This window comes from Camponotus vicinus, unplaced genomic scaffold (assembly GCF_025532165.1).
Source record: "Camponotus vicinus isolate PSW18456_S1 unplaced genomic scaffold, iyCamVici1.0 SCAF_8, whole genome shotgun sequence".
NCBI lineage: Eukaryota > Metazoa > Arthropoda > Insecta > Hymenoptera > Formicidae > Camponotus > Camponotus vicinus.
In genome coordinates, this window is record NW_028141980.1 from 2,713,180 (window position 1) to 2,727,839 (window position 14,660).

Below are 14,660 nucleotides of genomic sequence, written 5' to 3' on the forward strand. Positions count from 1 at the left end.
TATAGAAAAATTAATATTTTCAATAACAAATCGCAATTTTCTATGAATTTGTAAAAATTTATATGAGCATTTTATGATCGATATAATAAGTTATAGAAGTTGTAGATTAAAAATTATAACTATATATATAAACTTTGTAATGTTGTAAAAAATTATAACTTTCTATATAAATTTATGAGAAACATACCTCAAATCATTATTTTGATATGAAAATAATGTAGAGATAATTTAAGAAATTATAATTACATCATAGAAAATTTTAATTTTTACAAAATTTTTGAAAAGTATAATTATTTCTACCAGAGATGTGCAAATATAGGAAGATAAGAAAAAATATGTTGCAAAGCTTATGCATTTTTATGAGTTTTTATTTCATATATACATATGTTGTAATATAAAATTGTAAAGTGTGCATGATATTTGCAGATTGTGCGGAACAAGTAGCATCAGTAGCAACTTCTACAATTAATGTATCAGCTACAGATAAGCATACTATTGAATGTGTGCCTCCGAAAATATACAATATTAATTCTGGAAAAAGTATAGCTATTGATACTTTGCCATCTCTAGAAAAACACAGAGACACTAGATCAATAGATGTCGATTCCAGATATTCATTAACTGAAAAGAGTGTAGCAGACAGTAAAGATTCTATAAACAATTTTTACACATATGATGCCGATGACAAGTCAGAACAGAAATCATGCGTTCATACTGATACTTCTGATCAAATGTCTTTAACAATATACAATGACATATCAGGTAATTTAATACAGAAACAACAGAATGGAAGTAATGATTCAAAGGATACTAACAGATATGATAAAAAGTTAAATCAATCAAGTTTCAAGCCTAGTATTAGCAATGTGTTTAATAGTTTGAATGAATATATTAATGCTCCTACTGGAAGTTTAAGTTATGTTCAGCCTATGTTAGATGATCTACCTAAAATGTCCACGGGTAACATAATGGAGAAAGATTTTATATTGAGTAAGGATATAGTAACTAATAAATATACAGTTCCAAAGAAAAAAGACATAATGGATGTAACTGATAAAAATATCTTGGATTGTAAAAATATCTTACCAATGGAAGCAAGTACATTTGTAGAAGTAGAAATAGATAACAAACAGGATAATGCAATGCAGAATGTTATATCACAAAATTCTACACTGATACAGTCAGAAAAAAATAATAGCAATGCTACAATCTTTGTATCAAATACAACTGTTTCAAAAAATGAACATGATAACATTACCACAAGTACAGAAATGTTTAAAACTGATATTAATGAAGAAGATTTGATCAATGATGGTATATTTGAAGAAATTTATAAAAGTATTCCTAGTGAACAAAAGCATCTAGATTTAAAGGATCAAAATTTTATTGATAAATGTGTATTTATTGAAAGTAAGGAAAGCAATTCTGTATTAGAAAATGCTATCAAATTAGATACAAGTCTAAAGAACAGCGAAGATCATAATGAAAATGTGGAAACGACTAAGAGCTGCAATATCTTATCTAATATGTTGCATACAATTGATACTAGTGATGACTTTTCCGAGGAGAAACTAAATCAATATTTGTTAGAGTTGGAAAAAGAAGAAAAATCTATGACGGAAGATATATTACATACAGATGATATTTGGTCACTAAAAACACAAGATGAATTAAAAGAAAACACTGCGAGTCAATGTCAGCAAGATGATATTAATGAAGCACCGATATTTGAAAAAATTATGATTGATGAATTTTCAAAAATATCTGAAGATGATGTTCAAGAGAAAGTAAAAAAATTTTCTGTAATTGATTATATAGATGTACATAATGAAAATATAACAAATGTAGAATGTAATGATACAATAAAAATTGCTTTACATGAAAACAATAATTCAAACAGACAAAATGAATTGGATAAAATTATAAAAGATAAGGATATAATTGAGGCTATTAATCAAGAGATACCAGAAAATACTTTGCAGTCTGTATCGAGTGCTGTTGAAGTAAAAATCACATCAAAATTTGAAAATGTTAAAGAACAGGATAATCAACAAGATAATATTAATATGATACAGAAATTACAAGATATCAATAAAGATATGCAATTACAGAGTAACAATAGTGGTGTTGTAGAAAATTTATCAGACAATAAAGATTATAATGAGATACCATCAAGAGTATACCATCAAGATATTAGCGAAGAGAGTAAAGATATTGTTACATTAATTGATAATAAAGCACATGATAGTGATTTGGTTCCTAAGATGGAAATTGCTAAAATTACTGATGCTTGTACAATCTCTTATACAAATGAAAATAATCAGGAAAGCGAAAAACCAGCTCGTCCTCAGACATTGGATATTATTTCGGCACATAATAAAAACGACTGCCATATTCTTGGTATGTTGTTAAAAAATTTTAGTTTTATGTTTTCATATACTCATTGGTCCATATTCTGAATCCTCTTTTATCGATAAAAGTGCCTCTAAAAGTGGCTTATAGCCAATCAGAAGGCTTATAAGCCACTTTTAGAGGCACTTTTATCGATAAAAGAGGATTCAGAATATGGACCATTGTGTCGTTTATTATATTATTATATTATATATTATTATAGTTTTATATTTTCATTGTGCCATTTATATTGGATTAGTGCATGATTATATTTAATAATATTTAAGTTAAAAAAAAATATATATAAATAAAAAAAATATATATATATAAAATGATAAGAATTATTATAATAGGATCTCCAAGTGCTACACCAGCAGAACAGGAACATTCAAATATCGGAGGCATTGATGAGGATCGAGGTGCTTCATCGGATGTTTCTGATAATTCCTTAGTCGAATGTAATACCATATTGGGAAAGCAACCTCCATTTTGGGTTCCAGATAGCGATGCATCTAGTTGTATGTTATGCGATATTAAGTTTACCGTACTTAAAAGACGTCATCATTGTCGGGCTTGTGGTAAGGTATGTAAAAAAATAGATAAAAAGGCTGAAGAAAAATCAGTTTAGCATATACTTATTGAAATACTGAGTAATATTGTTTATTTTTATTAACTGGCTTTGCAATATTGATTTTTTTATAATAATTAAGTGTTTATTTGAAATACATTTCACAGGTATTATGTAACAAATGTTGTAATATGAAATATAGATTGGAATATCAGGGAAATATCGATTCTCGCGTTTGCGTTCCGTGTTATCATTTACTCACAAAAGGTAAAAAATAGTCTTGTTAATAAGAAATATATATCTTATAATAAATTTTTCTTATTGATGTGTGATTCAAAAGTAATGAATTTATGTTATACAAAAAAAATGCTTATATATTAATATATATTTGCCCTTTTAGCTGAGAACGAGCAGGGAACTAGTTATAATTGGTCAACTAATTATAATTCATATGCAGATTCTAGTGATGCCAATTCCTCACAGGTATATTTATGAGATGATTTTTTTCATTAACAGTGTAATGAAAACTAATATATTGAATATCTTTTTGAGAATATTTTGATAAAATTTAAGAAAATAAGTTACACATTTAAATATATATATTTAAAGTCATTGAGAAATTATTTTTATAATTTTATCTATTGATAATAGACTACAGATATACTCATCTAATAAAATACTAGCTTTTGAATCATTATAAAAATATTAATATAAGTCTGATCAAATCCTATAAGAATTTGTTGAATACTTCTATTTTTTTTTAAGTTTCATGCTTTACTATATAAATGATTTATCTATATAAAAAGAGAGTAAATTAAATTAATGAATATTTCATATTCATTCTTATAATAAACTATTAATACATAGATATAAATTAATATTATAATATTTTTGTTTTAACATGAAAAAGGAAGATTTCTTTATGATATAATATTTTATAATAATATTTATGACATAATAATATTATATAAAATTATTTATAATATGTAATAATATTACATATAATGATACATTTACATTGGACGAAAGAGACAGTTTCTTAGATTTCTAATTCTTATATAGATAAGAATATATTATCATGAAAAATAAAAAATTTGTTTTAAAGATATCAAATATATATTGCAAATAATTATAATATATTGCAAATGTGAAAAAGCAAGAGGAAAAAGCCTCATTGAAACGCTTATCTAATATTTAATTATTGATAAATATTTTTTGAGTATTTTTGTATACCAAAATATATTGTATACCAAATATTTTGTCAAGATATTTTTGTAATACTAAGAAATTGAACAGATATTTAAAATTCCACATTTTTTAAATACAGGAAAAGGAAAGGACTCCGCACATTTATATGAAAAAAGTGGCTTCGGTCAAATTGGCTAAAATTGAAATATGTTGTAGTTTAAGTGATGCTGATCAAAAGTTTCCTTGGGCAAAAAATTCAAAAATCTAAAGTATAAAAGATACAATGATTTGATGTGGGTGGTATCAAAGTTTAAAAAATGTTTTTGAATACATGGATTAAATTAATATATAAATGTTTGAAAAAAAAAATATATATATATATACATATAAATATATGTATATGTAGGGGTGTCAGGAAAATTTTCGCAGTCCCGAAGTGTGAAAGTAGATTGGCTCAAATTAAGAAGGAAGATCCTATACTATTTTGCGATATTCGCAATAATTAATGAAAAATTAATTAAAGAAGATCGGCCAATCTGCGTGAGTAGAAGCGCGCGGCGACGAAGGCGGTTTCACTGTAACATAATGGCGGCGCGCGGCGAAGCAGTGATTGGGGAGGGGAGGAGCGACCTCCTCCCACATATATCCCTATCTTTCTCTGGAGGCTTGCCCCGGCCCTATTTTAGGGTCCATCGGCCACTGCTATTTGGTACAGTGGGGATTTTAGTATATACTAGAGGGATCTTGGGGGATGTGGTCACTACGGCGTTGTGCTCGTTGGTGCCGTTTCATACAGAAGGCCAGTCGGAAGCCAGCATTTCGCGAATACCTCCACCGGCACTTATTTGGTCAGCGAGCGACCTATCAGGGATCCTCCGTGGCAATCGGCATTGCATTCATCGAGTGAGATACCAACATCGCTCTGGAGTCGCATATCACTGTGTTAAAAAGCAGCATTAGGTGTGAGGTCTGGATAGCTCAGTGGTCTAGAGCAGTTGCCCGGAAAGCGAAAGACTCGGGTTCGATTCCCGATCCAGCCACTTGCGCCTCACATATTTTTCTAGTCTGCGAATATTGTTTTCTAGCAATTATTCGTTAGACTGAAAAATGTGTGAATGCTCTCTCCACAGGATATGCGTCAATGCCGTTGCCACGGATGGATTCTGTCGCTCGTTGATCAAATGGGCGTAAAGACACGTCCGACCTCCTCCCACATACATCCCTATCTTTCTCTGGATATATATATATATATATATATATATATATTTGGTACACCCTGTATATATATGTATATATATATATACAGGGTATATTAGACCACCCGTGCCAGCCAAATATCTCGAAAACCAAGAACGACAGACAAAAATATTTCAGACAAAAGTTGTAGGGTTTCAAGTAACGTATTATATAGTAATATTGGTACGACCTTGAATAGTGTTGTCAAGGTCACGTGAAGGTCATCTTAAATTTCTTAAATGGAACCCCCTATTTTTCATTACATATTCTTGTAGCTTATCTCGAGGGCTTTTCAAAACACTATAATAAAGTATTTTTTCATTGAGTACTTTTCGAGTTATGAGGCTTGAAATCATTTCTTAATTTTACATAAACCGTAAAATATCTTGTAAAATATTCATTTTTCGATTATCTTACCTTAATACTTTTATGTACAAAATAATGAGAGGAATCAATTGGTGTAAAGAAAACACAAAATTGTTTCGAAAAAAAAAATGTAATTGTTAATTGCAAATTACATTTTTTTTTTACAAGATATTTTATGGTTTATGTAAAATTAAGATATTATTTCAAGCCTCATAACTCGAAAAGTACTCAATGAAAAAATACTTTTCATGTAAAACTTTAATGAAATGGTAAAATAGCTTACACGCTCAAACGCCACACATGCCGTGCACGCCGCCCCTGATTCAAGCGTAATCTAAAGCGCTTATTCGTTAGCTTAAAGTTGCTCTCATTTAAAAAGTAATGCTCAGACGCAATTTTCCCAAAGGAAAAAGTTGTTTGTTTTGATACGAACAATCACGCTGTGCATTCCACATGCGGGAATTTTGGTACACCCTGTATATACAGGGTGTTTCATTTTAATTTCCCCAGGCATTATTTCGGAAAATAATGAAAATTCGAAAAAAGTCAGACAAAAGTTGTATGGTTTTGAGGGGGATATAAGATTGTGCCATTAGTTTGACTTTGAAGAGTCACCTGAAGGTTACGTGAAGGTCACCTCCAACTTTTTAAATGGGGCACTATATACTTTTGCATATTCTTGTAGCTTATCTCGAGAGCTTTCCAAAACACTATAATTAAGTACCTCTTCGTTAAGTACTTTTCGAGTTATGAGGCTTGAAATAATTTCTTAATTTTACATAAACCGTAAAATATCTAATAAAATATTTATTTTTCAATTACCTTACCTTAATACTTTTATGTACAAAATAATGAGATAAATCAATTGATGTAAAGAAAACACATAGTTATTTTTGAGAAAAAATATGTAATTGTTAATTACAAATTACATATTTTTTCTTCGAAACAATTCTCAACTTCAAAACCTCATAACTCGGAAATTACTTAATGAAAAATAACTTGTTTATAATGTTTAGAAAGCTCTCAAGGTAAGCTACAAGAATACGTAATGAAAAATAAGAGGTTCTATTTAAAAAATTCAAAGTGATTTTTATATGACTTTGACGGTGCTATTCAAGGTTATACTAATATTATTATATAATGCGCCGCTTAGAGCCCTAAAATTTTTGTATGAAACATTTTTCACGAAGATGCGTTTCCTCAAAAAACTGCTGATACGATTACCCTGTATATATACAGGGTGTTCCCGGCATCTTAAAATAAAATAGTAAGTAGATCTCGTTAATCTGAACTAAAAAGTCTTTGATTATTTTGCAAAAACCACGTAAAATTTAGAAATATTAATTAAAAAAGATCGGCCAATGCGTATGGCTAGAAGCGCGCGGTGGCGAAGGCGATCTCATTGTAACATAATGGCGCGCAGCGAAACGGTGATTGGGAAGGGGCGGAGCGATGAGTGTGCTGACGAAGCGGCGAATGGAGAGGGAGCGGTGGGAAGGGACGGACTCTCCGAAACATGATGGCGCCACGCCACGTATGGCCGATCTTTTTTAATTAATATTTCGAAATTTTACGTGGTTTTTGCAAAATAATAAAACACTTTTTAGTTCAGTTTAACGAAATCTATTTACTGGTTTTACTTTAAGATACCGGGAGCATCCTGTATATATACAGGGTGTCCCAGGTATCTTCCGTCCAAAAAAAAAGTCAGATTCTCTGGCCAATTTAAAAACGATTTTTCCTCAGCGAAAATGTCGCGGCACTAATAGTTTTCGAGTTATAAACGATTGAAAATAAAGGGTTTTTCGCAAACTAAGGCTTATGGGAATAAAATATTAATAAAGTCACATTCTTTAGTTAATTTTAGGTAGAGTTTACTTTAATAGAATTTTAATTTAAGGCTTAGTTAGAAAGATACATGATGACAAAGATTGGAAATATGCAAAAAATAATGATCTCCCTTGACATTTTCGCTGAAGAAAAATCGTTTTTAAATTGGCCAGAGAATCTGCCTTTTTTTTTGGACGGAAGATACCTGGGACACCCTGTATATATAAATATGTATATATATATATATTTTTTTTTTCAAACATTTATATATTAATTTAATTTATGTATTCAAAAACAGGCGTTTTTTAACTTCAATACCACCTACTTCAAATCATCGTATCTTTTATACTTTTCATTTTCGTACTTTTTGCCCGAAGAAACTTTTGATCAGCACCACTTAAACTACAACATATTTCAATTTCAGCCAATTTGACCGAAGCCACTTTTTTCATATAAACTGCGGGGTCCTTTTTTAACTTTTTCGTACCTCCGGGACATATATGTCCCATCTACGAAAAAAATAACTTTTAAATAAATAAACCTATCGACTTCTACCTTGACTTGTTTTAAAGAAGAAGGTTCAAGCTATATGTAAAAAAATCGCGCACTTTGAAATGTAATGTTTACAGTAAAATATAATTATCTAAACTTTGCAAAAAATCAAACTTTTAGGGAATGAAAATTAACCGCATATTAATCGAAGAATCATATCATTTATACGCTAATTATAAACTTAAAGTTTTATTTAAATGTGATTACAACTCTATTATGATAAATATTATCAGGGATGGGAAAGTTACTTTTTAAAAGTAACTCGTTACCGTTACTCGTTACCGAATAAAAAAAAGTAACTCGTTACCGTTATTAGTTACTTATTTTTAAAAGTAACTAGTTACCGTTATCGTTACTTCAAAAGTAACGATTCGTTACTTTTCCCGTTACTTTTAATGTTAAAACAAGATAGAATTAAATAACAAATTTACTTTGGTAATATTTTTTATTAAAATATTAATATAAAAGCAACAAATTCTTTATTTTAAGTTTACAAAACCGTAAAAAATTTAAGGAGATATAGATTTTAAAGCACTTAACATGTAACCATATGTAAATAAAAAAATTTTAATTTCCATTAAATTTATAAACACAGCTAAATTTACATTCTTTTTGTGTTCTCGTCCGATATTACGTCAAACTTAAAAGCTGGCCAATCACATCCATTCCTCAGAATGAAATAATTGTGATTGACCAATGATGTCATTAATCGCTCCAGAGGTGTCTGTGAAGCTGATACGACAATCTACGAATTTAAAAAAAATACTAAAAGTTCTGATAGCACTTTTCATAGTTCTACAGTTCCTGATAAAAATTAAAAAGAGTTCCGCATTCCTTATATTAAAAAATCGAAATCGAAAAAATGTGCTAACTTCGCGAATCTAGCACGACACTCTTCCCTCCAAAGTACCAAAACGCGTTGAATATTATTTTTAGCAAGAGTTCTCGATAGTTCTGCTATAGTTCAGCCTATATATGTAATTTCAGATCGATATTCCAAAAATTAATAATTTTTTATGAATTTTTAATGTTCTTGACCAGCATGACATTTAGTGAAAATGTGTCGTGCTAATAATTTTCCGTATTTTTAACAGCAGTTCTGGACGGTTTTATAAAAATTCTATCCTTTAGAAACATTTTTACGCAGAGTTCCGACCGTTTACTATTTTTTAAACAATTTTTTACAATTACCCAGCGCGACACTCTCCCTCTAAAGTAGTAAAACGCGATGAAAATTATTATTTTTGACAACAGTTCTCGATAGTTCTGCTATAGTTTAGCCTATATATGCAATTTTAGATCGATATTCCAAAAATTAATAATTTTTTATGAATTTTTAATGTTTTTGATCAGCACGACAATTAGTGAAAATGTGTCGTGCTGATGATTTTCCCTAGTTTTAACGGCAATTCTAGACAGTTCTATAAAAGTTCTGTCCTTTAGAAACATTTTTACGCAGAGCTCCGACCGTTTACTATTTTATAAATAATTATTTAAAAAATCTCTCTGCTTAAAAAATGTTTCTAAAGAATAGAACTTTTATAGAACTGTCCAGACCTGCCGTTAAAATTACGGAAAATCATCAGCACGATACATTTTTACTAAATATCGTGCTGGTCGAGGACATTAAAAATTCATAAAAAATTATTAATTATTGAAATATCGGTCTGAAATTGCATATATAGGCTGAACTATAGCAGAATTATTGGGAACTCTTGCTAAAAATAATAATATTCAACGCGTTTTGGTTCTTTAAAGGGAAGAGTGTCGTGATAGATTCGCGAAGTTAGCACATTTTTTCGATTTTTCAATATAAGGAATGCGGAACTCTTTAATTTTTATCAGGAACTGTAGAACTATGAAAAGTGCTATCAGAACTTTTAGTATTTTTTTGAAATTCGTAGATTGTCGTATCAGCTTCACAGACACCTCTCAGAGCAATAAATTTCATCCGAAATATTATCGAATTTTATATGAATGTCGATCGATGACTAAAAATTGAATATGACAGAAATACGATGTCATAAGTATTTTCAAAATATGAAAAGTAACGGTAAAAGTAACTGTTAAATTCGTTATCGTTACTAAGAAAATGTAACTACGTTATTGTTACAGTTACAGAAAAAAAAATGTAACGCCGTTACCAGTCCGTTACAAAAAAAAAGTAACTATAACGGTAACGGCGTTACAAGTAACGCGTTACTTCCCAACCCTGAATATTATAATAGTTTATATGTGTAATCAAAGTAAGACAACGCATCCAAGTATCGCGGCAGATGCGCGGCTTGCAAAAGAAAGTGTATAACAACGCTACGAGTCGAACGTGTGTGTATATTCAGAAAAAAACAATATATATTTTAAAAAATAAAATCTAAGTTTATATTTTAAATATATTGATATTTAAACTTTTCATAGTCGTCATCTTGAATCTGCCATTTTGAATTTAAATGGTAGTTTAATTTAATTGGTAGTTTAATGGTAGTTTAGTTTAATTTTGATGCTAAATTTGGAATCAGCCCCCCCAAAAACCTATAAAACTGTCTTCATATGAAACGCATCTTTTTTGGGAAAGCCGGAGATACGAAAAGGTTAAATGATTATATGTTTAATAAATATCATTATAAATATCATTATCTATATTACTATAAACTATTTGCAATGTATACTTTGTAATAGTTATAAGAATATGATTTTTTTATGATTCCTCAGCTTTTAAAAGAATATAGATAAAAGAATATATATATGAGAATATATTATGAGAGTAAAGGATGTGTTAGAGTTGATAAAATATAATTTGCTTTATATTGCGATTATATTTAAGATTTAGCAAACATATAAACATAAATGCTTTTCACCAAGAAATAAAATGTTATATAATCTGATTATTGAATCAAATTTTTGATATCTCACAAGAACTTTAATTAATTTAGAAATTTTTTATTTAGTAACCAATTGCATGACACAATATCTACTTGTCTTTGCTTCTTGCTTGTTAGAAAACATTTGTTTTATTAAAATGAATTAAATAAATTAAAATTTGGTTCAAATCATAATAATTAAAAATTAAATCAAAATTGGCAAATTAGAGCCATAGCGCGGTAGTTCGAGCGCAGGGAAGAAACAACACTTTCTTCTTTCTGATTACTCGTGTATTTCAAATTAAAAATGATTACATTAACAAAAAACGGACGTATGATCTTTTGATCCCTCTTCAGCGCGATGTTAACAATATGTATTACAAATTATTATGATGACGCTTAAATTATAAAAATTTCTACCCTCGATGTAGATGATTTCATCATTGAATCTGAAACCAACATGAGAGATACATAACGACATACCGTTATCAATTGTAAAAAGTACGGAATCTAATCTGCTGTTACTTAACACATTAGCACAGTACAATTGTAATAATTTGAAAGATTATTGGAAACAATGTGCTTACCAGATCTCCGCGGGATATAATTTAACGTCACGCGTCGAGAATAAAAAATTTTATAATTTAATGCATCATCGTATAATAATTTGTAATACATATTGTTAACATCGCGCTGAAGAGGGATTAAAAGATGATACGAAACGTTCGTTTTTTATTAATGTAATTATTTTTAATTTAAAACGTACGAGTAAGAAAGAAGGAAGTGTTGTTTCTTTCCTGCACTCCAATTACCGCGCTATGGCTCTAATTTGCCAATTAATAAAATCTGATTGTGATATAATAAATACTAAAAAAAAACAATGGTACTTATAACAGCTAGAAACTTAAAATATTTAGTTTTTTTAAAATTTATATATATATATTTTTTTATTGATTTTTTGAATTTATTGATTCTTTTTCTTCTATATATTAATGATAAAAATTATGTTATAAATGATTTATAAAAGATATGAATAAAAACATCAACGCTTTTAATAGAATAATATAATTTTTTTTATTAACATTACTTTAAAAATGTTCAAAAAAAATAATCACTATTTGAGAAAATAATTTTTATATTTATTTTATTGATTATCATTAGAAATTATTTAGTATACATATTTAGTATACAAACTATTAATTACAAATTATAAATTTGTAAAAATCATATTTATTATTTATATATTTAATTAAATAAATGTTTATAATAATTAAACGATTGAGAATGTCGATGTTAGAAGTATTCAACAAATGGTTATAGGGGAGACAGCCTAATCCAAATAATCCTATGGAGTACTGCTCAACTATACCACCCTTACAACAGTTAGCTGGCGGTTTACCACCACCACCAACAGTGATGGTACCTGTGGGCGTTCTAAAGAGAGAAGGTTCAAAACATCGTACAGAAGGACAGAAATCTGTAATGTTCAGTGACGGTATGTAGATGTTAATTAAGTATTAGTTTTCATCTTTCTTTTTTTCTTTCTTTTAATTATTATATGTCATAATTTTAAAATGCTATTAAATATATACAACTAAATATATACTATTAAATATATACAATTTAAATTGTTTAATATATACATTTATACACATTGCATTGGTCACAATTATAAATCCATGAAAACATAATTTTTCGTGTCGTATAATGTGTTAAATATTACACACACGCACACATACAGGAAACACAGTGTCCCCCCGTTTAAAATGTCCACTCAAAACTCTTAGAATTATGGCGTTATATAAAAATTTTTTTAAATAAAAGTTATTGAATTCGAAGGGGGTAAAAGATAAGAATATTAATTTGACCTTGAGTGTAAGTACTATTAAGACCATTTAAAGATCAATTTAGTTTTTTTAAATAGAATCTTCTATATACAGGGTATCCTGTCTTGTGTTAAAAAAAAAACCATAAGTAGATCTCGCAAAACTGAACTAAAAAGTCTTATATCATTTTGCAAACAACCACGTAAAATTTCGAGATATTAATTAAAAATGATCGGCCAATTCGTGTGAGTAGAAGCACACGGCGAGAAAGGCCATCCCACTGTAACTTGATACTAGACGCGCGACGAAGCGGTGGGCGGGGCACTCATCAAACGCTGAAGCGCCGCGCGCCACTATCACGTTTTGGAAAGCGCCCCACCCGCCACTTCACCGCGCGTCTAGTATCAAGTTATATGATATTATAGTGGGACTGCTTTTTTCGCCGCGCGCTTCTACTATATCTAACCGATCTTTTTTAATTAATATTTCTAAATTTTACATGACTTGCAAAATGGTATAAGACTTTTTAGTTCAGTTTTGCGAAATCGAATAAAGACTGATCTACAATGTGTTTTTTGCATACTGTTTCTTGCTTCTTGTCTATCCTTTTTCTTTCTTATGTAATGAAATCTTGTGAAAATCATTTTTTGCCACGTGTTTCTTGTCTCTTTCAGAGTTAACTTTTATCTCAAGCGATAGAAAACAAAGAAATGTAAAACAGGGCGTGGAAGACAAAAAAGCAATAAACAAAACGCAAAGAGTACATTATAGACGAGCCTTACGATAGTCAAAAATTGAAAAACATATATATGTACACACACACACATACACATACACACACACAATATTGTATATAATACACATATACAGGGTGTGTCATTTTAAGTGATGCAGCTGAATATCTCTTAAAGTAAAAGAGATTGGGAAAAATGTTTCAGACAATAGTTGTATGGTTTCGCGGGGGACATAAGATGGTGCCATTAGTTTGACCTTGAAGAGTCAGCTGAAGGTCACGTGAAGGTCACCTCCAACTTTTTAAATGGGACACTCTATATGCTTTTGCATATTCTTGTAGCTCATCTCGAGAGCTTTCCAAAACACTATAATTGAGTTAGTTTTCATTAAATACTTTCCGAGTTATGAGGCTTGAAATCATTTCTTAATTTTACATAAACCGTAAAATATCTTGTAAAATATTCATTTTTCGATTATCTTACCTTAATACTTTTACGTACAAAATAATGAGAGGAATCAATTGGTCTAAAGAAAACACATAGTTGTTTTGAAGAAAAAATATGTAATTTGCAATTAACAATTCCATATTTTTTCTTAAAAACAACTATGTGTTTTCTTTACACCAATTGATTCCTCTCATTATTTTGTACGTAAAAGTATTAAGGTAAGATAATCGAAAAATGAATATTTTACAAGATATTTTATGGTTTATGTAAAATTAAGAAATTATTTTAAGCCTCATAACTCGAGAAGTACTTAACGAAAAGGTACTTAATTATAGTGTTTTGGAAAGCTCTCGAGATAAGCTACAAGAGTGTGCAAAAATATATAGGGTGTCCCGTTTAAAAAGTTGGAGGTGACCTTTACGTGACCTTCAAACGACTTTTAAAGGTAAAACCAATGACACCATCTTATGGCCCCCTTAAAACCATATAACTTTTGTTTAAAACATTTTCATCGAAACCGCCATGGTTTCGAGATATTCGAGTGTGAAAGTTAAAATGGGACACCCTGTATATGTTACGGGCGAAATCCGCAAGGTGTGCAGAGCCGACATTGCCCGGGCGATGCCAGTATTGCATAACGTTCTTAGGCAAAGCCCGCTGAAAT

The 14,660-nt window shown here is 29.6% G+C and overlaps 1 protein-coding gene across 7 annotated transcripts in view; it reads left to right on the forward strand.

The window, feature by feature from the left end:
* Sara (Smad anchor for receptor activation) overlaps positions 1 to 14,660 on the forward strand; it is a 36,360-nt gene that overhangs the window by 1,230 nt on the left and 20,470 nt on the right. For 4 of the 7 annotated variants that reach the window (XM_083105789.1, XM_083105795.1, XM_083105791.1 and 1 more), the window contains 5 exons: positions 427 to 2,400; positions 2,745 to 2,974; positions 3,127 to 3,226; positions 3,360 to 3,442; positions 12,310 to 12,484. In XM_083105789.1, the coding sequence (XP_082961915.1) occupies positions 427 to 2,400; positions 2,745 to 2,974; positions 3,127 to 3,226; positions 3,360 to 3,442; positions 12,310 to 12,484 (2,562 nt within the window). The remainder of the gene's footprint in view (positions 1 to 426; positions 2,401 to 2,744; positions 2,975 to 3,126; positions 3,227 to 3,359; positions 3,443 to 12,309; positions 12,485 to 14,660) is intronic. The other 3 variants (XM_083105793.1, XM_083105796.1, XM_083105792.1) reach the window with 1 other exon arrangement.